This window comes from Musca domestica, unplaced genomic scaffold (assembly GCF_030504385.1).
Source record: "Musca domestica strain aabys unplaced genomic scaffold, Musca_domestica.polishedcontigs.V.1.1 32, whole genome shotgun sequence".
NCBI classification, from domain to species: Eukaryota; Metazoa; Arthropoda; class Insecta; order Diptera; family Muscidae; genus Musca; species Musca domestica.
In genome coordinates this window covers 9,340,441-9,367,387 of record NW_026712311.1, presented here as the reverse complement: position 1 = coordinate 9,367,387, position 26,947 = coordinate 9,340,441, and the positions used below count along the sequence as shown (strand labels likewise).

Below are 26,947 nucleotides of genomic sequence, written 5' to 3'. Positions count from 1 at the left end.
CAAATTTTATAATATTTTTTAAACGATCTACAGGATCATAATCCGGAATATTTTTGAATGTTTTTTTAAGAACTAAAATTGACATAATCTACAGGGTAAGATGAAAATACTGTAACCAACTTCAGACTGTCATTTCTAAGCCACTCGTCCCAAAACTGTTAAAATTATTCCAGTGACAGCTCTTTATATTGTTTACAAGGGTACAAAAGCATTTTGGTGAGAATTTTCAGAAAAAGGTTATTCGTGATGGAATTCAAGCGCGATTTCTTTATACTTGACTGGAAAACTACAAGTGGCTATCGTTAGAGCACTGCAGCACTTAAATTTGCATAAATCTTTTGTATCTGGTACAATCGCTCGTTACCGTGATACTGGTAGCGTAGATCGACGTCAAGGAAGTGGACGGAAGAAAACAGTAACGTCAACAGAAATGGTTCGAAAAGTAAAGAAGCGACCTGATCGAAAAACCGCGTCGCAATGTCTGAAAAATGGCTCGTGGGCTGAACATATCGCAATATTCCATTCGGCAAATATTGAAAAATGAGTTCGGGGTAAAGCCATTGAAATTCCAAAAAGTGCAAGAACTTACACCGCAACTGAAAGAAAATGGACTCAAAAGATCTAAAGAGTTCGTTCGCTTGGCCGAAAATGGTGAACTGCCGAATTTGGTTTTTTTCCGATGAGAAAACATTTGTTGTCCAGGAGTTTGTAAACAAACAAAATGATGGTGTTTACATGCCAAAGATGTCAGCTGAAAATGTGCACTTTCGGTTGGCCACCGGAACTCAAGTGCCGGCCATGGTGATTTTGTGGGCCGATGGTCGCTCTCCACTCGTATTATTCGACCGTGGCATCAGAATAAATGTCGAATATTATCGCGAAAATATTCTGGAGGGTGTATTAAAGCCTTGGGCACGCAAACATTTTGGCCGCAGAGCTGCGACATTCCAACAGGACTCAGCACCTTCGCAGTGAACAAGAATGGTTACAAAATGAGGTTCCTCGCTTCATTTCAAGCGCACAATGGCCACCAAAATCTCCGGATACCAATCCGTTGGACTATTGTGTCTGGAGTATTTTGGGAAGCAGGGTTGGCACTAAAAAATATCAAAGTGTCGATCACCGCAAGTGAGCGCTTCGTCGAGAATGGGCCAAATACTGCAGAGCAACATTCAGGCAGCGTGTGACGGTTTCATTGGCAGTTTGAAGGCCATAATTCGTGCCAAAGTTGACCATTTCGAACAAATTTAAATTTATTCTAAAATTTTATGCTATTTCCGATATTTTTGCTTTAATTCATTAAAATTAAAAAAATATATATTCTTGAAAATGTATGATTATGACGATATTTTGAGGACCAACATAAGAAAGATCCTGACAATGACAAAATTAAAAGGCATGAGAATTATGGTTGTGGGCTCTTTAAAACAATTTTGTGGAAGAATTATGCGTAGGCCATATCACTAAGTTTCTAAAAAGTATTTCGATAATCAAGCCCCCAATCATTTCTACGCCCAAAATTTGTCTTTATATCAAATAATTTGTAAATTTCACCGAGAGAACCCAGTCAATTGCCTTGGAAATTTTCAAATCTATTATTAATTAATAAAATTAAGTTATTAAACAATTTTAATACATCCTCTGAAATAGTGTAAAATGATTTATTTTGCAAACGTGATTTTTTTCGTCAACGGTTGGTGTTGTTCCTGTCCTGTGGTCTTTGTTGCTGCCGTCAATTGTCTGAAATGATTTATTGAACTTTGAAATGTTCGGCCGACAATTGCAATTTTCTGGATAATCCATCAAACTCGAAGCGAAATTAGATCGACCATTAAAGAAAGTAACAATTTTGTTCAATTAGTAGAACAGTATTAATTAAAAAAAAATATGGCTAAAGCTTTATTTCAATAATTTGCTAAATGTTTATGGCCATTGTGTTTATGGACATGATTGTTATATCGGACATTTGAATATGGAAAGTTTGGTCTTCGCCTAATTACATGGGGAAGTTATTAAATATTTACTGATGCAACCGGGTTATAGCGAGATAAGGATTTAATATGTGTTCTGTCCTAATAATCAATTCGTCTATTCTCCGATAAGGTATTATGAAATCCTTTTTTTTTCTTAAAAAAATCTTAGCTTCTTACATTTTCCATTTTATTTCAATACCCCATTTCATTCTAGAAAAAATGTCAGTCATTGCCTTCAATATTATATCATTGCTGGAATTTTCAGTAAATCGATTTACTATCTAACTCGGATTTTTTAACAAATTATCATTAGTAATAAAATAACAATTAGAAAAAATTAATAACAAATTGATTTATCAGCCGGCGATAATTTTTTAATTGATTTATAATTTACGAATTGCTTTAAATAATGCCACTTAAAAAATGCTACAGTTGATGCAATAGTTTTGCGGAACATATGTTTACTATATGATTCCATTCGGTAATTGTTCTCTGAAAAAAGTTAAAACACAATTAATAGGTAGGACAAAAATCGGAGTCTTCAAAGAGGAAATATTTGGTGTCATTACAAGCTCGCAATTAGGTTTTAGGAATTGCATCGTCAGAACTGTATCTGATATCTGGTACCAAAGATCATTGTTGTGGAATGCATATTACGCTTGTGAGGGACTTTAAACTCCAAATCGGATAAAACATATGGATGGGAGCTATGGCTATATCTGAACCGATTTACATTAAATTTGAAGTACTGGTTTATAGGATGATTTCAGTCGTAGTTGCCAATATTCAGTCCATTGGGGCTGATATTAGCCACTTGGTGTACAATAAACCTTATATCGGATAAAGCTATGTATGGGTGCTATATCCTAATTTAAACCGATCTCGATAAAATTGAACAGAGGAATTTTCGAGCAGAATCTGATGCCAAATATCATTCTTCTGAAGTGCATATTACGCATGTGTGGGACATATATATGGGTGATATTGCTATATCTGAACCAATTTCCAAAAAATTGATGTATTTACTTATAGACTACATTCGGTGGGATGTATCGAAATACAGGTCATTTGGACTCATATTAGCCATTTGGTGCAAAATTAACCCGAAATTGGTTGAAGGCCCGGATGGGACCTATATCCGAATCTGAACCGATCTGGACAAAATTTTGGCAGAGGTATTTCCGAGCTCTATGAGATATCTGGTACCAAATATCATTCTTCTGAAGTGCATATTACGCATGTGAGTGAAGCTCCCATTGAAGATATATGGGAGCTATATCTAAACCTGATCCGATTATCACCAAAAAGTACGTCCCTGGGCCAAACAAATATTGTTTGCAAAATTTTATCTCAATAGGATAATAAATGCGACCTGCATTTTGTTCACAAGAATACATGGACGGACATGCATAAATCGACTCAGAAATTGATTCTATGAAGATCCTCAAAAGTAACTATGGGTCCATCTCGCTTCCTTCTCCATGTTACAAACAAATGCACAAAGACATAATACCCTTACCACTATGTGGTGTAGGGTTTAAAAAGTTTTCCACTCATTTTCACTTTCAGGTCTCTTTGGACCAAATCCGTTTCAGGACTTTTGGAGTCGATCAAGCGGTGTCCGTCCGCCCGTATATGTGGCTGGTGCACACGATAACTCTCGAAGGGAGTATCCGATTTGATCCAAACTTAGTACATCGTACTACTATTGTCAAACTTAGATCGAGTTCGGAGATGGCAATATCGGTCCACTCCTTATGGTACGTCCCCCACAAAATGTTAACATTTTTAAAGCAAATAATTTACTGCACAGAAGTACAAACGATAATCCGATTTTGCTCCAACTAAGCAAACCCTAATATTTAGATCAATGCTAGGTCAGGTGCGAAAATGGAAAATACCGGTGGGGGAAGTCAAAGTGTCAAAATTTTGAAGAATTACAACTCTAATAAAATAAGTCATAAGAGTCTGATTGTCTTATAATGTCACACATCACAATATTTTTATTTACCTAAGGTCTGGATTGAAGATGAAATATATGGGTTCACCCCTTCTGGTACCTCCCCCACAAAGGGTAAAAATTTTGAATATCCATGAAGCTTATAAAACGGGAAATTAACATCTGATGCCATTCAGACTTGGTGCATCTCAATATTTCCATCCACACAAGATGTGTTATAAAGATGCCAGAGATCGTACCATTCCTTCTGGTACCTCCCCCACAAAGGGTCAAAGTTTTGAATAACAAACACGATCATAAAATCCGAAATGAACATCCAGTTCTCTTTATATTTCACATATCCCATGATTTCTACTAACACAAGATCTGTTGTTAAGATGGAATATATCGGTCCGCTCCTTCTGGAATATATGGCTCGATTCCATTCAGACTTGGTACATCTCAATATTTCCATCAACACAAGATCTACTTTAAATATCGAGCCATTTCTTCTGGTACCTCCCCCATATAGGGTTGAAGATTTTGAAAAACAATACGCTCCAATAAAGAGAAATAAGCATCCAACTCTCTTCAAATTTCAAACATACAAATATTTTTTGTAACGCAGGGTCTGTTGTGAAGATGATGTATATCAGGGAACCCCTTCTCGTACCTAACCCACAAAGAGTCACAATTTTAAAGTCGGTGATTCTTACAATTTAGTATATCTAAAAATTTATTTTAACCATGTCATAAAGGGTTAACAGTTGGAATAATGATAACTCAAGGCTAGGGGCATACATCTGTCGGCAAACCCGACTGATACTATTTTACTTGTCTTTAAAATACGAATGACTCGAGAGCGCTGCCACACGAAACAGAAGAGTTAAAAGTAGACTCCGTTAAAACTCCCACTCTTCAAGCAATCCTTCCTGCGAGAAAGTTTCGCTCCCGAGCGAAAATGAGCAAATTTGTGATATGGTTGGGATGTTGGTTCGTAATGTACTTTATAAGATACCCTTTATAAATCTTTTATTTGGATGCAATGTATTTAAAAAATCGTAAAATTTTCAAAACACCATAAAATTCTATATTTTGTTTTCAAAAAACAAGTAATTAAATTAAATCATTGCAATTTGATTTATATTCCCACAAAACGAGTGCAAATTTATTTGATTTATATCTCCTACGTCATTTTCCAGGGAATACCTTGTTTTTGTAACTTCAATTAATTACAAATATATATTTTTTATAAATATTCCATAACAAATTACTTTAAACGGGGTTTATATCGACGCAGTGCAAATCAAGTCACAAATCTTCCATTGGCCAATGGAATGACTCATATTCGATATCCGGTATTTTCGTTGCACTTGTCTAGACTTTCTGCCGCAGAGTGCGTTCTTCTTCTATAGACATGTGCGTCAAGTGGGAAGATGTTGCCGCTTCAAGAATCACTTGTGATTCTGAAAAAATAACAAGTTAAAAAGTATCAGTCGGTATTGCCGACAGATATATACCCTCAGCCTACGTTAGATTATTTAAATATATTTTGGCTAGTATTACGATTATTCAAACGTTTGACCCTCTATGCAGTAGGTTCCGAAAAAATGGGTCAATATTGTCCATTTCGTATTTTATGCCAAATCATAAAAACAGATAAAATTATTGAAAATTGTGACACTATGGTGCCAGAAGGGCTTCGAAGATATATACAAATCTTGTGTTAGCAAAAATTTTGTATGTTTGAAATTTGCAGAGATGCTTATTTCGCTTTATCTGAGCGTTTTTTTTTAAATCTTGAACCCTATGTATGTGGGGGTACCAGAAGAAATGGTTCGATCTATACCATCTTTATAACAGATCTTGTGTTGATAGAAATATTCAGATGTGCCAAGTCTAAATGGAATCGGATGTTAATTTGGCGTTTTATGAGCCACATGGGTATTCAAAATGTTGACACTTTGTGGGGGAGGTACCAGAAGGAGTGGACCGATATATTCCATGTTAACACCAGATCTTAGGTTTATAGAAATATTGGGGTGTGTGGAATTTTAAGACGTTTGGTTCCTTACATCACATTTTATATGAGTTATAATTATTCAAAATTTTGACCCTTTGTGGTGGAGGTACTTGATGGAGTGGACCGATATAGTCCATTTTCGCACCTGACCTTGCGCTTTTCTGTGCAGAAAATAAATTTTTTCCAAAATTCGGCCTTTTGTGGGGGAGGTACTTGATGGAGTGATCCGATATTGTCCATTTTTGCACCTGACCTTGCGCTGTTACAAATATTAGGATTTGCAAAGATGGGGCAAAATCGGATCATCCTTTCTCTTTCTGTGCAGAAAATATATATACTTTTTTTTTTTTGGAAAATTTCGACCTTTTGTGGGGGAGGTAACAGAAGGAGTGGACCGATGTATTCCATCTTCACACCAGATATTACGCTAATAAAATTATTGGGATGTGTGAAATTTGAAGACAATCGGACTCTTACATCACATATTATGAGAGTTGTAATTATTCAAAATTTTGACCATTTGTGGGGGAGGTACTTGATGGAGTGGACCGATATTGTCCATTTTCACACTTGACCTAACACTGAGGCAAATATTAAGATTTGCAAAGTTGGGGCAAAATCGGTTTATCGCTTCTCTTTCTGTGCAAAAAATAAATTTTTTGAAAATTTCGACCTTTTGTGGGAGAGGTACCAGAAGGAGTGGACCGATATTGCCCATCTCCGAACTCGATCTAAGTTTGACAAAAATATTACGATGTATCAAGTTTGGACCAAATCGGATACTCCCTTCAAGAGTTATCGTGCGCACCAGCCAGCCAGACAGACAGACAGACGGACGGACGGACGGACGGACGGACATCGGTAGATCGACTCCAAATGTTCTGAAACGGATTTGGTCCAAAGAGACCTAGGGTCTAAAACCGTTATTTCGACTAGGCACGTTTTGACCGTATCAAATGATATATACCCTCTGTAGCCATATGGCTGAGGGTATAAAAATTATCTAACTTTGCGTGTGTTGGTGAATGTGTTCTCTGCTTGTGGTCGGTCGTTCGTTGGTTTTGTGTGAATGGGGTCCACCACTTGTCGTTACGTTGTTGCTGTTGAACTAAACTGAGTCTGAGTGTGAGTGTGTGCGTGTTTGTGTGTGAGAAATGCTTCGCTGCCGCAGTTGGCGTCTCATGAAGTCTGACTTCAAGTTTAAGATAAAGATGAATAAAAATCTTACTTGGTCAGTTGGGGTTACTTCTAGGGGTTCATTCATTAGCGAGCAACGCTAGCGAACAGACGAAATAACGGTTGAATTCAAATATCAGAAAAAATTGAAATATAAATATAAATAAAATTGAATTGAATTGTTATTATAAGAAAAGCAAATAAATAAAAAATAAGAAAAAGAAATCAAGCGTTCTAAAATCCAGCTAAAAGCGTTAACACAATATCTCTCAAAGCAAATAAATAAATAAATAGTTTAAGAAGAAGAAGAAGAAGAAGAAAAAAGAAAAGTAGCAATAAAGAATTTCTTCAAGAATTGAAAACGTTTCCGAGACGCGTTTTTTAGCAAAAGAAAAAAAAATTAACAAAAATAAGTAAATAATTGAATTTTTTGTTAAAATCATAAGAAGTAGAAAGAATTCCTTCTGGACATTGTGTAAAGAAGTGCGTATTTTTATGTTAAAAAAATGAAAGAGTTTGCAAAATATTTGGCTCGGCGCTACAGTGCCGTCAATGCTGAAGATGTGGATGCAGTGTCGAACAATCAGCATCACCATGTTGACAATGTTCTGGCTACAGGCGAAAAACGCAAAAGTCTTAGAGCTAGGCGCTCCGTCAATGCTTCCGGCATTTTAAATTCATTTTTCAATGAGCGAAGCAGTACAAAAAGTGCCCGATCACCAAAATGTAAGTGAAAGAACACGAAAATAATAAAATATTAATTAGTGCCACTGGGAATTCCGCTGGGGCGAAAAACATGCAAAAGTAGAACAAAAAAAGTTCCATTGCAAAGCATGATCGACCTCGTTATACAAACATATATTTTTTCAATTTTTTCAAAACAATATAACGTGACATTTTAGGAAAACCAAACAAAACCGCAACTATCTTCTAAGTGTGAATTGGACTTGTTGTGTTTAAATAGTTTCATTCTATTTTGTTTTTAGTTCATTGTTTTAGTTATGAAATTTGTAAATTTCAATACGAAAAATTCCTAAATATAAAATAGATTTTTGCTATAGAAAAGTAGAAAAATGTGGACCCAGGGGGTCTTAGTATTCGTTATTGCGACTTTGTTGTAAAAACACTAAAAATTTGATAAAAAAATTTGATAAAAGAAAACATTGTAATTTCAAAATTGAATATTTTCGGATTAAGTTAGAGTCGAGGTTGAAATTATTTAAAATATGAAAAAATACTTTGATGTGAAAAAGATTTGCTAATAGAACGTGAGTCGAACTTGGAGGGTTTCTGGTGTTTAATTCGCATATACTTGATCGTAATAAGTTCGATATAAATACTACTTTTTTGAGAACGACCCTTGTAAGCCATCATCCACACCAAATATGCCTGATGAGCCGCTTAACCAACGGTGAAACGCGTCGCATAGCGGTGAGTGTATGATAGTGGCTTTCCAGTTCACTGCAAATTTCAGATCATTAAGGTCGTCTCGAAAGAGAAATAAACACATACAATTTTTATGGTTTTGCAAACAAATTTTCAATAAAAAGCCGCATCTCTTGAAGAGCCTCTCTTCTGACGAATTTGAGTATTTTAAAGGTTTTGAAATACTCTCTAAAAAAAATTAGCTTAAAATTTCGAAATCTCATGGGCTAAAATATCAATTATCTAAAAACTTTCAATATGAGCCAACGTTTTAGAACAGCATTCTATCCAAAGTTACTGTCCGGTTTTAAATCTTTTAAAATTTTAACAAATAGTTTTCAAACGAATAAACTGTAAACTGGCAAAAAATCTCAATATAAAATATTGACTTTATTTTCATGTTGTCTTTAGTACCTACTTTCAAAACGCCTACTCGCCCACTTTTTAACATGGGAATGTTATTGAAAGTGAGTAGTTTCCAACCTATCGCCCAGAGTTAATAATTGAGCTGAAGAAAGCATTTGTTCTATATGAAGAACACTAGCGTTTGACTCGTGCTCAATTTCAAAAAATTATAATTTTTTTTGTTTTCCGACGGAGGTTTTGATCGCTAGTTTCCAGCTAAAGTTTGATTTGCTCTGATTTAAGATTTTTCCTGGATTTCTAATTATTTTTTTTTTTGACATTTTTCGATTAATCTACATTTCTTCTAGAAATTGGATGGATTTAGAAAATTTTCGAAAATATTACCGAATTCGTAGTAAAATATAAACTGGCTGACATATCATATACTCAGCCAATTTTACGAAAAGATATTGAGATTTTCATGGCTTGTTTGAGCGTCGAGTTCTCTGATTTTAGATTTTTTCCTAGATTTCTAATTATTTTTTTTAGAAATTTTTCGATTTCTATAAATTTTTTCTAAAAACTGGATTGATTTGGAAAAACTTTCCGATTTAAGTGACTACTTCCATACAACGTTTTTTCCCAAAATCGGAAGGAATTCGGAATTAGAATTGAAAATTTCAGCAGAGATGCCGACCGCATTCGGAATAAAATGCTGGGTTGACACACCACATACCAAAGTTTCTAAAAAAAATTTTATTTTCATGGCTTGTTTGAGCGTCGAGTGCTCTGAATTTAATTTTTTCCTGGATTCATAAATATTTTATTATTTTTTTTAAGAAATTTTCCGATTTTTCTAAATTTACTCTCGAAATTCGATCGCTATAGAGATGCGAACCGAATTCGGTATAAAATGTTCGCTGGGTTGACATTCCATAAACTTAGCTAATGTTTCGCCAAATAAATTGGTATTTTAATGGCTTGTTTGATTGTCGGTAATCGCTCCGAGTATTACTTCTGATTTTTGTGAAGGCCGTGATGCGGCTTTGTAGTCGGACACTTGGTGTCCTCATAACTCATTATTTGGTAAGGTAAAAGTAATCTGATTTTCTTTCTCAATTTGGAGGTATGTGTTTGTATAAGTTACCCATATCTTGCTAAGTAATGAGCAATAATGGCCCAGAGTGACCACGTCCGAAATACAAAATCTAAAGACGTTGGCTTGAATCTCTGCAAAAAAGTAGATAATACCAAGAGCTTGGTGACACACATCACCCAACCATGGTTGTAACATTTATTTGATAAACCCATTATTTGGTAATGAGTTTTTTTTTTTTTTTTGCGGGGCTGCGTTGATGCCCATTAGTTCTTAGACTAGACAAAATGCATTTCGACCAAATGGTTTGGGTCTACAATATATAAAGTAACAGCTTATGAAAGAGGCATGTTAATATAAAAACCACAACTACAGAAACGAATGACAAATAAAAGTTGGAAAAATCCAAAATTGTGGTTTCAAGATTCTATTCCATAGACCTTTCCAAAAATGTGCATATTACAACAGAGGTATTCTTGCAGGGTATTTTTATTCTGTCTTGTCCCATCTTTATACTTATATGTCTTTGTCGTAATATCCTTATAAAACTGAGGTCTACATTGAAACTATATAAGAAATTTTATATTTTCCCACAATAAACAAAAAACGCAAAAAGTCAATGTAAAATAGGTGGTATTCCCCACAGAATATGCTTTCAGATAACCACAGAGAGGTATGTTTATACAAAAGAATAAAAATTTCAAACAATCTCCCATTAAAACATATCAGATTCGTCTTTAAATTCTATTGACCCTTCAAATAAATTAAAAAAACACGCATAATTTCTTCAAACAAACTGAATGTGTTGTTGGCTATAAAAAAAAACGCAAATTTATGTATTTCAAATAAGCATAACTTAAAATAAACATACGACCCAACCACGTGCCAAAACACCCAAGAAATTCTCGTAATATGCGGTTTTTTAGCTAAACCTGATTTTTTGATAAGAATAGTCAAATTCTTCTTTTAGAGTTTTTATGGGAAATAATTTTGAGATATTACAATAACCGGTCGTTGGGATGGTCCCATTGCTTTGATGATCGTGTGAGGTGATTAATTGAGATTAGAGCGTTTTTGTAATAAATAGTTGAGGTTGAGCATTAATTCATCGCAATATATGATAAGCGAACATTGGATAGGAACAAATTTATGTTCTTGTCATGCAGAAAAAATTCTCAAATATTATGTTTTATGCGTCAATTATTAAAAACCACTTTACTGCGATTTGGGCAGTTTGGTAGATATACATTTTATTTATATTGTGAGAATAGACACAATTTTCAAATAAGTTCACTCAATGCTTCGAATAAGTACAAGCTATGCCCATATGATCAAATGTGTACATTTAAAATAATTTTCGACATTATTCACAAAAAAAAAAAAAAATAAATAAATTTTACTGCAACAAATCAGAAGTAGAAAAAAACAAAAATTAAAAATATTAGAAAAAAAAAAACAAAAATTAAAAATATTTTTTGGGATAAGACATTTATAAGAATTTATTGTTTTTTTACAATCCATAACTTCAAAATTTTCTTAACCCAATTTCAATACATATTTCATTGTGTCATGACTCTTTTTTATTTTTCCCACATCATTTTTTATTTATTTTTTGTTTTACGTTACTTCAATGTTTATTCTTAACTCTGTTTTGATTTCATGTGCTGTGCAAAGTCAAGTTCATGGTTGAAACATTCAAGTTTGTTTGTAAACAAAAACTGTAAACGCTTTTCAGTTTTCAAGCAGAGATGGCAACTTGTGATTGGCAAAGCAAAAAATGTAACGGGAAAAGGTATTGCAGAAAAAAATAAAATATTCTTAAATATATTAACACGTAAAAAAGGCCAAACCGAACGTTTAATACCCTCCACCATTTTGAAGAAATTTAAAAATTTCAAAAAAAAAAAAAAAAATCCTTAGAAAAAATACCTCTCAAATGAAAACCTTTACATGGGGGCTATATGAAGACGTGGCGCCTGTACGAAGAATGGACCGAAGACCATTTTGAAGAAACTTGAACATTTTCAAAAAAAAAAAAAAAAAAAATCCTCAGAAAAACACCTGTCAAATGAAAATCTTTACATGCGGACTATACGAAGACGTGAACCTGCCTACGTAATTTTTTGTCATAGGCTGTAGTACCTATTTCGAACATTAAATATGAAATTTGATTCAATTCCGGTAAAAATATCGCTAAAAGTATCAAAATACCGAACATAGGGAGGCCTCGAAGTCGAGGACCTGCATACGCGATTTTTTGTTATAGGTTGTAGTACACATTACGAGCTCAAAAAAAATTTCCGGTCAAAATTTGAAAAGTTTCCGGTCTAAAATTGTCCTTAAAATTATAAAAATACCGAATATTGACAGGTACCGTTATATAGGGACTATAGGAAGATGTGGACATGCACAGATATTCATACGTTGTAGTACCCATTATGAAGTTCAACTATGAAATTTAAAACAATTCCGGTTAATAATTTTTATAAAATCATTAAAATATCGAATATCGGGATGTATCATTATATACAGGGTGAGAAAAAAACTGCAACAAAGTTCAATGCCATAATTTTTACATTTTCTATTTTTTACGAACTCAACCTGCCTACTGGCAAAATACATATGTGTGCAAAACTTGAGTTCACTTCCTAATTAGGAATAAGTAAAAATGTTTAAAAATCGGACTCTGTAAAAAATGCCTGTCATTTCAATCCTAAATAAAATCCTAGTACTTATTTATCCTGATTTATTTTAATGTGCCACTTTAATCTTTTATTACTCTATTTATTTTTTTTTTAATTGCGATTTTTGACCATAATTTATTTCATTGGTGCATTTATTCCTCTAGACTCTTAATTTATTAAATAAGGCCTTTGGACTTTGAAATAATAAATAAATCGAATTAAATGTATAAATGACACATTTAATTCGATTTATTTATTATTTCAAAGTCCAAAGACCTTATTTAATAAATTAAGAGAATAGAGGAATAAGTGCAACAATAAAATAACTTATGGCCAAAAATGGCAATTAATAAAAAATAAATGAAGTAATACAAGATTAAAGTGGCACATTAAAATAAATCAGGATAAATAAGTGCTAGAATTTTATTTAAAATTGAAATGACAGGCATTTCTTACAGGCAGGCATTTCCTGGTAAAAAGTGCTCTCTTTATTTGATGTGGTGAGAGATTTTCTCAAATGACGTTTTTTGTTTTGCCACAATCCCTCTCTTTTGTAGACCTACTCAAAGAGAAACAATAGCAAATATATTTGAACAACAAAAAAAAAAAAATCATCCGTTGCCGTAAAGATTCTAGAATCTATAGTTTTCTACGCAGTTTTCCATCCCTGCTCTATCTATGCCATAACAGAACCCATGGCTAAGACCCCTCACACCAAAAAACAAAAACCCAAACCAAAGAATGCATAACACATGATTGAAAAATCAAGTGCCAGAAATTGATTGGTCTTTGTTTTGAAAATATTGAAAGAAAAAAAAACTAGTTTCTTTCATTAGTCCAAGAGATCTATAAACATGTGTAATCTGCTGCCACCAGCCAGCCAGCTAACTCTGCATGCGTTCATGGTTGGTCGGTACCACTCTAAACACGTTTTTGCCCCTCCAAGACAACTGCGATTCAAAACAAAAAAAAAAGCGATAACTTAAATGAATTCGCGATTTTTCTAGAATCTCCAAAGTTTCAAAACAATTTTAACGACGATTTTTTTAATAATCTTTAATTTTTGTGTAATTGGCAGCATTCTCGTGTGTTTCTCCGTCGCATTGGGTTTCATCTACTTTATCTTTCAGCATTCTTTCTTCTGCATTCGAGAGACAGAGCAGTCGGACCAATGCGGACACATAAAGTTTCTACATTGGTTTTTTCGAGAAACAAATCGATTCACTATGGAACCAAACCGAGCCGAACCGCAAGCGTCGGAACGGTCATTTGCTTGTTTGATTTTTCGAGAAAAAACCCACAGCATGATTGCAAATTTTTCGCTGACCACAACAAAGACACAACACACCACTTGGAACTTGGCTGACAGTAATTTTGGGGGGCCTAATGTGTTAACTGTTTTTTTCTTTTCATGGCGTTAGCTGCTGGTGTTAGTTCTGGCTTCATTTGTTCACCAAAACCTAAAAAAGGTTTTTGAAATCTCCTCTTTGTCACTACTCAATCAAAGCAGCACCTTTCAGCTGCTGCAAGACATTTGAAAGACAAAAAAAAACTGAAAAGTCATAATTTTACAGAACACACAAAAATCTATGATTACTCAAAAAAATGAAACATGGATTTGGTAATACGACGTTTACATGGGCAAAGCTGTAAAAATGTTAATGCACAGAAAATTAATTGCACATTTGCTGGGAATTAAAAACATGTACAGAGCATTTTGATAGTATCGCCGTTTTCATAATTTTTTGTTTTTTTTTTTTGTTGTCTTAATGGAGTTTCGAAAGTAGCATTTATGGGATGTAACCTCAAGTGGTATTTTTGAGGCAGTAAATGTGGCAAACCTAGGTAAATGTGCTAATTATAGAATTGAAAATGCCAAATCTGAGAAAGAATTAAGGACAAAATATTGACATTTATTTGAAATCAGCGAACAAAATATGCATTTTGGCCAAAATAAATTTATAATAGATGTTCAAAAAATTACATTAATGTAAAGTCTGTTTACTAGATGGAAAATTGGACTTTCACAATATAATCAGACCTTTGAATACAATAACATTAAAATATCACATTCAATCGAAAAACTTTTTGATGGGCTATAAAAATTAGTTTTTTTATATAAAGGGCTATAAAATTTCAATTGGACTTTGTTTGAGAAGAAAAGTGTGGAGACCTGAAATGGCCTTTATTCGATTTGCTTTGTTGAAAATAGTTGAAAAATATATTCAAGAAATCGACTTGAAGAAAATAAATGAAGAACTTGAAGAAATAGCAATAAGTACATTTAGTTTGAAACTTTGAAAAATTTAGGCGTTTTTAGCTGGTCCTCTCTCAACAAAAGTGTCCCAAAGATATTCCTTCACTGCAAAAAAAATGTTGTTTTTTGCAGTTAGAGATCAACCAGATTTCCCATTATTTTTTCTCGTTTGCCAACGCTGAGTTTGAATTCAGAACATTCGGTTTTGCAACAAATTCAATCATTCCATAAAAAAGAGGAAAATAAGTTCTGTATTTTTTATTTTTTTAGGGACTAACATATAACCCATTTTCAAGTAGTACTTGGCATTATTAAAAAAAATATATAAAAACTAAAAAAATTAAAAAGTATCCGTCGGTTTTGCCGACTGGTGTATACCCTCAGCCACTTGTCGTTTATTTCAATATTTTTATGTTGTCCATTTCGTATCTGACCTAAGTCTCATATAAATGTCTCAGATATTGGGATGAGCATCTAACATTTATTTCTAAGTTTATGCAAATATTTAACCAAAATTTAAACCTTTTATGGGGGAGGTACTGGAAGGTGTGAGCCGATGATTTCTATATTGACCGATATCTATCATCTTCGCGCCAGCGTTTGGGTTAATAGAAATATTGGGATGTGTGAAATTTGCAATTTTGGGAATCGATTGCTTAAGCTTTATAAGCGTTTTAGTTATTGACAATTTTGACCATTTATGGGGGAGGTATCAGAAGGTGTAGACCGATATATTACATCTTCTCGCCATGTCTTGTATTAGCAGAAATATAGGGGAGGTACCAGAAGGAGTGGTCTGATATATTTCATCTTCACACCAGACTTAAATATTGCGATGTGTGAAATTTGAAGATAATCGGATATATATTTGCCAATTATAAAATATATAATTAAGATATAATTATTAAATATGTTCACCCAGAAGGAATGGTCCGATCTCCACCACCTTTACAACAGATTTTGTGTTGATAGAAATATTGAGATTTGTCAAGTCAGAATGGAATCGGATGTTAATTTCGTGTTTTATGAGCCTCATGAATATTTAAAATTTTGAGCCTTTTTGGGGAGGTAACAGAAGGAGTGGACCGATATATCCCATTTTCACAGCAGATCTTGGGTTAATAAAAACATTGTGATGTGTGTAATTTGAAGCGAACCCGATGCTTGTTTCGGATTTTATAATCGTTTTGGTTATTTAAAACTTTGACCATTTGTGGGGGAGGAACCAGAAGGTATGGTCCGATTTCTATTTTCTTTATAACAAATCTTGTGTTGATGGAAATATAGAGATGTGCCAAATCTGAATGAAATCGGATGTTAACTTCGCGTTATATAAGCTTCATGGATATTCAAAATGTTGACCCATATGTGGGACTGATATATCCCATCTCCACATTAGACCTTTGGCCAATAAGAATATTACGATATGTGAAATATAAAGAGAACCGGATGCTTATTTCGGATTTTATAATAGTTTTTGTTATTCAGAATGTTGACCCTTTGTGGGGGTAATATTGCGATCTCTACCACCTTTACAACAGATCTTGTGTTAATGGGAATATTGAGATGTGCTATATCTAAATGGAATCGGATGTTAATTTCGTGTTTTTGAGTTTCGTGGAGGTTCCGGAAGTAGTGGCCCGATATATTCAGTCTTCACACCAGACCATGGAAGACAAGCAGACAATCGGACTCTCACATCACAGAGTTATAATTTTTCAAAATTTTAACCTTTTCCCACGAAAGGTACCTTCCCCACGAAGGTACATGATGGGGTGAAATAATATTTTCTATATTTTTCATATTTTATTAGTATTTGCAAAGTTGGAGCAATAATTTTCGGATAATTTCTAACTTTTGTGGTGGAGGCACCAGAAGGAGTGGAACGATATTGGCCATTTTCGAATTCGATCTTAGCGTTATTTCGATAAGGCACGTTTTATGCCCGTATCAAATGAAATATACCCTCTTTGCCATATGGCTAAGGGTACCTTATATACTGTCCAGTGCTATGTTCGGCACTGGTCCCTAAAACCAATATTGGGATAATAAAATCTAGCTAAATCTTTAACATTAAAGCGGAAATTAACGAAGGTCTAAAGTTTATCATTATTTCAATATAATATTTATAGAATTGGTGAGAAAGTATGCATTTAAATATTAAATAAATTTGCCTGATTTTTGTTGATCATAATTTCAATGTACGCACGTTTCAAGTCTTGAAGGGGGGGGGGGATTGTATTTTTCAAATAATTCAAATATTTAAAATACTTTTATTTCAATACCAGACACATACCGTTCCATTTGATATGACATTATGTCAGAGTGACGCCTAAAGTTAATGATTTGCATTTTTTTATAACAACAAATATTTATGTACATTGGGATGTCATAGGAAATACGAACGAATTTGACTTCAGATCTGGGGAATCTAAGGTGAGTCTAAATGGTTTAGGCTTGTTATTAAAATAATAATAATAATAGTATTTCTACCGGGATTCCAATCCATGACATTTTTCCCAAAATAAGAAAATAGTAACCTTTGTTCTGTGGTACGAATAGGTTTTTGTTTATGAAACAAATAGAAAGGAATTGTCATACGATGAAAATAATTACTCTGGAATCACGTCTAAAAATAGAAATTAAGTACCCTATAAATACCTGTCACTGTAAAAACGAATACATGTGTATTGGCTGTAAAATTAGAAATTAAAAGCGGAATCAAACATCATCAAAAGGGTATTAAAATTTTGCAACCACTTTGCAAATTAGTTTCAGAAACTTGTCCGGCTTTATTAAAAATAAACTAGACAACCTAATGTTGATTGGATTTAAAACTGACATCGTTTAAGCGTATGCAGAGAAAGAACGAGGGAGAGAGAGACAGACGAACAGACAGACAGAGAGATAATTGCAAATGACTTGTAGAAAACCAAAACACGATTGAGTCACGTTTTACGAACGCAAGTCTTGGCACAGTAGGCGGCAACAAATTAAAGGCGATTAAAACTTAAAGACACTGAAGACAACTGGAAAAAAGTCTCAGTGAAGGGAAAAGAATTAAAAAAAAAAAAACAAAGTAATATAAATTTTGCATTGGACATCACACCATAAATTATGCGTATTCATTTGAGCTTAGCATTTAAGTTTTTAATTAACTATAAATATTTATACAATGCAAACTGAAAGTACCATTCAATTAAATACAGCTTAGATGGAACATGTATTCATTCGAGTGCATTCAAATAAATTATCCAAGAAATCTTCATTTAAATCCTCTCACTCCCAATCCAAATTATTAATGAGATTAAGCCATGGAAAAAAATTAAATGTTCCATTTTAAAATAGATATCGAAAACTTAATTGCATATAAATATATATTATTGAGCATTGCTATTAAATGAACAATTAAGACAAATTGTGTTTTGTAGAATAAGAAATTATTTATAAATTTAAATTAATATATTTCTTCGAAATAAATATTAAATATAAAATAAATAAAATAGAACGCAATTAAAATTTGAATAATAGAAAAATAAATAAGTCAATAACCTGTTTAGAATCAGTATAGATTATGAAGTTCTGGTAACTTTTTTGTTAGGAAGGCATGTTGAAATATAAATATTAAAAGAAAATATGTTTAAATAGAATTTTTAAAAATTATGAAGAATACAAATTATTTTTTTCCAATGAATTTGATAGATTTCATGGATTTTTAGATTTACTTTACTCTGACTTGCCTTAAATACGAAAAAATTAAAACATAAAAGGAGTCACAACGACTGAAAGTCTGAACCAAAAAAGAGGAGGTCAGAACGACAAGCTTTTTAAGAAAATTTAAATAAAACATGGAATTGCAGTCGAAGTTGCAGTTATCCACATTGTTATAATTTTAAGCCCACTAGCTAGCTCCACAATTATAAAAGCGATGGGATGATTGGCCGAATTTCGAGGTATTTGTTCATTTCTGGAGGAATCCTTAAAAAATGATAATATCATGACCGCTGTACACTTCCAGTCCAATTGGGTATTAATGGAAATCCTAATGAGAAGGCTAGTATTTATCAACTTTTTTATTAAAGTTTAGCCAAAATCGAGGCATGTGATTGAATGAAGTCATTTATCTCTGTGTAAAATTTTTTTAACTGTGATATTATTTCTTGTGCCCTTTTCGCTAATATGAGTACATTTTTGGTAACAAAAAATCTGTTTTTATATCCTCAGCCATAACGGTTTTAGGCAGAAGGGTCCCTTTAAACCAAATACGTTTCAGGACATTTGGAGTCGATCTATCGATGTCCGTCTGTCTGTCTGGCCAGCTGGCTGGTGCGCACGATAACTCTCGAAGGGAGTATCCGATTTGGTCCATGGTAATATTTTTGTCAAACTCAGATGGAGTTTGAAATGGGCAATATTGATCCACTCCTACAAAATGTCAACATTTTCAACGAAACTAATTTAGTGCACAGAAAGAGAAAGTATAATCCGATTTTGCTCAAGCTTTATGAATCCTAATATTTGCATCAGTTCTAGGTCAGGTGCGAAAAAACACTCCATCAAGTACCACCCCCACAAAGGGTCAACATTTTGAATAAATATAACCCTTATAAAATGTTATGTAAGATTCCGATTGTCTCCAAATTACACAGATCACAAAAATTTTGAATATCCATTGAGCTCATAAAACACGATATTCACCTCCGATTCCATTCAGACTTGGCACATCTCAATATCTCTATCAACACAAGATTCCTTATAAAGATGGTAGACAGCGGACTATTTCTTCTGGTACCTCCCCCTAAAATGGTCAAATTTTTGATTTACACATACCAATACTTTTTATCTGCATAGACGAAGTATGAAAATGGAATACTTCGGCGCGCTATATCTGGTACCTCACGCATATTTCCACATTTTCCAAAAAATTTCAGATCTAAACCTGGACGTTGTAATATTTATGTCAGTCTTAGGTTAGATACGAATTGGTCAATATTGGCCCATAGCTTCGAAACCTCCCCTATAATTGGTCATGAGTTTCAATAATCATAACTCAAGGCTGGGGTATACATTTGTCGTCAAAACCGACTGATACTATTTTACTTTTTGTTATTAAATTTCCCTAAAAGTTTTACAAGTTGTTGTTTTCTTTACATCAACAATTCCAAATTTCAAGTTTCTAACTGGTATCGTATGGTTGATAAACCGAAACGTCAATCATTTAACAACTCAATTATTTTATACAGATTAAAATTGTTTTGTCTTTCATAAATCCCATGGAATTTTAATTGCTTTTCTTAAAGACTTGATTTTTAAAACTTGGTAATATTAGAGAAAAGATTTGTAGTCCATATTCGAGTCCCGTTATCCTAATAAAGAAATTTGAATTATAAATCGATAAATCAAATAATTCTAGAAATTTTAACACCAAGAATTGTATAATATTTTAACTGCGAAATAATTACTTGTTTGAGTCATAAAATGATATTTGAGGATTCATAAATTTTCTTAAATATCCTGTTTCTCAGTAATTTTACTTGTTAACAATGTTCATAAGATAGTCTTAAATTGTCCCTTAAATAGTCTCTTTTTCTATTTTACTCAACTCTTGTCTCATTAAATCCTACTCTCTCCTTTCTCCCATTGTTGAGCATAGTCTTTCTACTTGATGAAAGGTAGTTATTTTTCTTAAAATACAACAACAACATGCTTAGTTTTCATAAATTAATTAATTGCTTAAAAAATTTCCATTACACCCTTATATACATATTAGGATTAAGATATTCCATCTAATGAATATTTAATGGCGTTACAAATGAATTTATATAAGCCTGCGATTGTGTTGTGTATGACGGATAGCATAGGCATGAGTAAACCGCACACACACACACACACTTGTCTCGCCACAGAGCAGTGGTACTACCAGCATGCGAGAGTAAGAGAAAAATAAACAAAAGACTTAAGACACAAACCCTCCGACAACAAATCAACGCGAGTTTTTTTTCTCGTTTTTCACACGTTTTTGTTGAGATTTATCAATGAAAATAAAGAAAACAAAGCAAACAATTTGACATGAGCATGTCTTAGCAGCAATCAAAAAGCCGTTGAGCTGCAACTAATCGGATGAGAGCTAAATTTTGTTGTGGCAAATTATCAGCTCTTAAATCTTTTTTCTGTTGCCATAATTCTCTTTTTGAGTGCACATAAATCCTTTGGCGAAAAAATTAGGCTTTTGTAATCGGCTACTCTTTGAGATTTCTGTTTTTGTTACAGAGAAGAAGACATTTAGACAGTTTTTTTTGTAATTCTATTTGTTTTGCATTACATTGCAGTTTGTGTTTGCTTCCTACTACCCGGTTAATATGAGCAATTGTTTCATGTCTTCGACAAACGTTGCATATAAATCGCCGTTAATCCATTAACATGAAATGAAATGAATCGCTTGGGTATTTTATTTAGAATTCAGTTTTCTGTGGAACTTGGACCGAGAGTGTTGCTGAAGATTCTTAACCAAATAGTTTTTTTCGTCTAGAAAGTAAAAAAAGTTTTTGTGTTAAAAGAAAGGGAAGGAGGAAAACACTTTTCCAAAATGACAATACGCAGGCGTTTTCGTCGTCGTAACTCCTTGAAAGACTTCATGGAAGTTGTTTACCAAGGCACGCGGCGACGTTTCTCCAAGGATTTCAAAATACTGGAACAATTCAAAACATTGGACAATGCGGAAGAAAGTAAGAATGTGCCGTTCTGCCATCAAAACATTCGCATAGAGTTAATTTCCATGTTGCCTTGTGTGTTTATGTGTCGTTTGCATGCATGTTTGCACGTGTGCATGTTAATTGTATTAATTGTTGATATCAATCTGTTTAGTTTTCGTATTTATTTAAATGTTAATGTAATACAGCTACTAATATTAATGATTTACGGAATTGTTATTAAATTTCAATGTCATCTAGAGTATCGGACTGTCTCGGAATTGTGGTAAGACCAAACTCAGTGCATTTTATTGCTTAGATAATTACAAGCATACTATGAGGATATCAGAGGCGTAGCAACAGATCAAATGGAAACCAATATTTCCAAAGACATATTAGAGTTTAAAATGAATGATTGCTGCTCCCAGTGGCAGTGTATCAAAGGGGTGCCCCTTATTCCTCTGTGGTTATATTTTTTATAACTAAATTCTTGGAATTTCTCATATTTTTCCGGAAACGGATACAAATCACATTCCGGACTACGCCCGTGCCGTATCACGGCTAGCACATGTACTCTAGCGTTTTATGGCAATATTCAAAACTGTAGTGGCTGCAACTAGTTTCAATTAGAATTTTTTCTAATATTTAATTTATTTTTATGGAAACAATGTGTATATGCAAATTTAATTTAAATATTTATTAAATGTTCTTAACTAAATTTAGTAAAAACAAGTAATTTGCAAGCCATTCTACTAAAAAATATATTTAATGTGGTTTAACAATGTAGGCCTTAGAAATGCTTTGATTTCTTCGAAATGTGACAGCCAATAGAGATATAATTTTTAATTAGACACTCTACAATGATAGGGGAAGTATTTCGATTTTTATTCTTAAAATTAATTGTTATAAATTGGATCATATCGAATATCATTAAATTCAAGCTATAAAAGATATCTCCTTTATATGAACAGAGTTTGTTTCTTAAGTCTTTTGTTTGATTAGTTTAGAGTGAATCAAACGTTTGTCTCCCAAGTCTTTTAAATCAATTCAGAAACTATTAATTCTCAGATCTTTGGTATAACAAGTAAAATAGTATCAGTCGGTTTTACCGGCAGATTTATACCCCCAGCCTTGAGTTATGATTATTCAAACGGTTGACCTTTTATGGGGGAGGTTCCGAAGCAGTTGGACAATATTAACCAATTCGTACCTGACCTAAGACTGATAAAAATATTCCAACGTGCCAGATTTGGACTATATCGACTACTTCCTATACTTTATATGAGATATGTTCAAAATTTTTGGAAAATGGGGAAATATGCTTAAGGTTATAGATATGGCGAAACGAATTATTTCATTTTGATACTTCATCAAAAAAAAAATTGGTATGTGCCAAATTTTAAGAAAATGGACATTTTATATCCAATTTTATGCAAAATCGTAAATTTCCATAAATTACATATTCATACCAGATTTCTGGCTAAGAGAAGTATTAAGTCGGCAATTGCTGTAGTAAAGAATCGCCGTCTTGTTTCGCAACTTTTGACAGATAAAGGTATCTGAACTTGTGACTCTTTGTGTGTTAGGTACCAAAAAGGGTTTCGCAGATATATATCATCTTTCCAAAAGATCAAGCGTTTTGTTTTCAAAATCTTGAGTCCTATGCGGTGGACTTGCCAGAAGAAATGGTCCGATCCCTAACATCTTTATCGGAATCAGATGTTCATTTCGCGTTGGATGTATCAAAATATTGTGTGTGTGTGTGTGATTTGAAGAGAACCGAAAGCTTATTTCGGATTTTATGATCGTTTTTTGTTATTGAAAACTTTGACCCTTTGTGGGGGAGGTACCAGAAGGAATGATCCGATCCCTCCCATCTTTACAACAGATCTAGTGTTTATGAAAATATTAATATGTGCTATATCTGAATGGAATCGCATGTTAATATCATGTTTTATGAGTCTCATGAATATTCTAAATTTTGACCCTTTGTGGGGGAGGGTACCAGAAGGAGTGGACCGATATATTCCATCTCCACACCAGACCTGGGTTTAATAAAAATATTGTGATGTGTGTAATTTGAAGAGAATTGGATGCTTATTTCGGTTTTTATGATTTTTTTGGTTATTCAAAACTTTGACACTTTGTAGGAGAGGTACCAGTAGGAATTGTCCGATATATCCAATCTTTGCAGCAGATCTTGTATTGATAGAAATATTGAGATGTACCAAGTTTGAATGAAATCGGATGTTAATTTCGTGTTTTATGAGCTTCATGAATATTAAAAATTTTGAGCTTTTGTGGGGGAGGTACCAGAAGGTGTGGACCGATATATTCTATCATCACACCAGACCTTGGGTTAATAAAAATTGACCACCTACCGCACATGACCTAGCACTGATGCAAATATTAGGATTTGCAAAGTTGGAGCAAAATCGGATTACCCTTTCTCTTTCTGTGCAGTAAATTATTTTTGACATTGTGTGGGGTAGGTACCAGAAGGAGTGGACCGATATTGCCCATTTCCGATCTCCATCTAAGTTTGATAGTAATATTACGATGTACCAAGTTTGGATCAAATCGGATACTCCCTTCGATGGACGGACATCGCTAGATAGACTCCAACTATCCTGAAACGGATTGGGTGGAAAGAGACCTAGGGTTTAAAACCTTTATTTCGATAAGGCACATTTTGCCCTTATCAAATGATATATACCTAGCCATAGGGCTAAGGGTATAAAAATAGTGGCCATATTTTTTATTATTATATTCCTCTTGATTTACGTCTTTGAAGGTAAGACGAAAAAGACATTCGCCAAATTATTCTTTTTGGAAAAATAGATATTTTTGGATTCTGCTTAAGGTGGGCTATCAAAATCTAACAGCAATTAAAATTCGTGAAGATATGAAGTTCATAATTTATTAATTAATTGCATCTTGGAACTTAGTTGCAATCATGGAATATTCACTTTATTCCCCACACTGCCTTTGTAGGATAACAAAAGGTCGTCGCACCTTTTATGACCTTTTTGCAATTTAATAAACATTTGGGCGTTTTGTTTTTGCAAATAGCAACAACGACGACAACCACGACAAATTTATCGTTTTGATCTATAATGTGTTAATTTTAATTGCTGTCCGATACCATTAATTAACAACTAAATAGGTTCTAGAAAAATTCTATATCTAATTGCAAATTGTTGTCACAATGGGAATGAAAACGAAAACCGACACTTAAATTATTAAATAATGCTTGGACAACAAATGAATATTCATATGTTTGAAGAAATAACGTAATCGAATGCAATCGAATGCAGCAATGTGGCCACACAATTAAATTCTATACAAAATTGCAACTCTTGGTTCAGGGGGTTGGTTTAGCCTTTGGTATCCTGTTTATCTTGTAGTCAATCAAATTCTAGAATTTACTTTAGCAGATGAAGCGAAGAAACAAACGAGGCAGCAATAGAACGATGATAATTGAGTTAAAACCCATTCATTCATTAAACCAACAATTTTTTCGTTTTCGTTTTAGTCACTTGAGTTGAGCGGGCTGAGTAAATCAACACCGTAACTATACAATTTGCATTCGAACTGTCTAATTATTGGCCGTTTGGAAAAAAAAATATCTGAAAAAAAAATAGACAAAATCAATGTTCAAGTGTTTGTTATTTCATAATTATACCAATCAAAACCACGCGCCCCTTCTTATCGCCTAATCATTGGGAAGAGGATATATTATGAAATTTTAGCGGGGAGAGGCGGCGGATGTGTATTGAAATTGATATTACATTGCACATTCTCACTTTCTAGGCCTTGTAAAATGACTAACAAATGTGCTTGATATTCTGCTGGGGTTCGAATTGACAAATAAACATTTCTGTTGTCTGTCATGCAAGCACACACAGATACACTCATTCCTTCTCATTGTTACAAAGGAAAAAAAAAAACGAAAAAAAAACTACCCATGGAAAATTTCCATTGTATTTTGCACAGGGTATTTTCCAAAGGGTCCACTCACACAATCATCCGATCAGATACCAAGTCAGTCAAGTCATTTTGTCCAAATCACAAACTGGTTCTATGCTGGACTATGACCATTAAAATCTTGCCTTGCATTTTTTTGCCTTGCATTCTTAACCGCAGGCCTGTCTGTTCAATATTTGTCCAAGAACATTAAGGGCCAAGATCAATTCGCCTTTTTGCATTTTGTTCTTGCCTTTGTATTGATAAAACGTGTCTAGAATGAAACTAGTTTCTGCCTCTGTCGTTAAGGCTTTTAGACACTGATTGCAAAAAAAAAAAAAATAAATAAATAAATATAAAAAATTTAGCTCCGCAACAGACATAGTTACACCAGGTAACATAATTTTTCCACATTTACAAGGACTTTCGTCTGCAGGCTAATGTGGGCATTGGCGAAGATAAAGACGTCTTTGATTTATAATTTGGATGGTTTGAGCGAATTAAAAAAATGGCTTTAATTATATTTTATACAACACGGGATGGAATAGTTCACAGGTTCTGTGTGACCAATGACTGTCAACAGAAATCTTAAATACAAGGTTCGTGTCTTAAGTCTTCTGTTCATTTAGTTAAGAGTACAAAAAAAAAATGCTTGTGTCTTAAGTCTTTTGAATCACTTTCTGGATAACCCCGTATTTCTTTGGTAATTTGTTTTCGGTTATTTATAAAAAATTAAATATTTTCAGATTCCCCCCCATTTTAAGCTCCAATATATATGTTAATGCACTCCGTTTTTATACTCTCAACCATACATAGTATCTTAAGGTAGCATATTAAGTTCGTCATTTCGTTTGTAACTCATCGAAATAATAATTTTAGGCATAACAAAGAATATATATACTGGATCTGCGTAAAATTCTAAGAAGATTTAGCCCTGTCTGTCCGTACGTTGTAATGACGCTAGAGTAGAAACGAATAAAGATAGGAAGCTAACATTTTACACGGATCAGTCTTTTGCCTGCAGGAAAGTCAAGTTCGAAGATGGGCTATATTGTTCCACGATATCGTATAGCCCCCATATAACGGCATTCTCCCCGATATTCGGTATTTTTATGATTGTAGCCAAATGTTTCAATTAAATTGTCTGAAAATCCACAAACGGAGTTTTTTCTGAGTACTTTACCCCCTGGAAGAGTATTGTCTATATAGGTTCACAATATCCCAAATCCCCCATATACCTCCCTATTGACGATTTAAGCTATATTTTTCAATGGAATTGTCTAAAAATCCATACTAGAAGTTCTTTCAAAGCACTTCACCCCTTGGAGGAAAAATGTCTATATAGGTCCACGATATCGTATATCCCCCATATAA

The 26,947-nt window shown here is 33.5% G+C and overlaps 1 protein-coding gene across 3 annotated transcripts in view; it reads left to right on the top strand.

Moving 5' to 3' along the window:
* The window catches only part of LOC101888357 (scavenger receptor class B member 1), a 76,879-nt gene that overhangs the window by 19,406 nt on the left and 30,526 nt on the right, over positions 1 to 26,947 (top strand). The window contains exon 1 of one of the 3 annotated variants that reach the window (XM_005182509.4): positions 6,976 to 7,837. The exons of 1 other annotated variant lie outside the window; for it this stretch is intronic. In XM_005182509.4, coding sequence (XP_005182566.2) covers positions 7,618 to 7,837 — 220 coding nt within the window. In that variant the 5' untranslated portion in view covers positions 6,976 to 7,617. Of the gene's footprint in view, positions 1 to 6,975; positions 7,838 to 21,410; positions 21,644 to 26,947 lie in introns of those variants that run through there. One more of the 3 variants, XM_005182510.3, reaches the window with a different exon arrangement.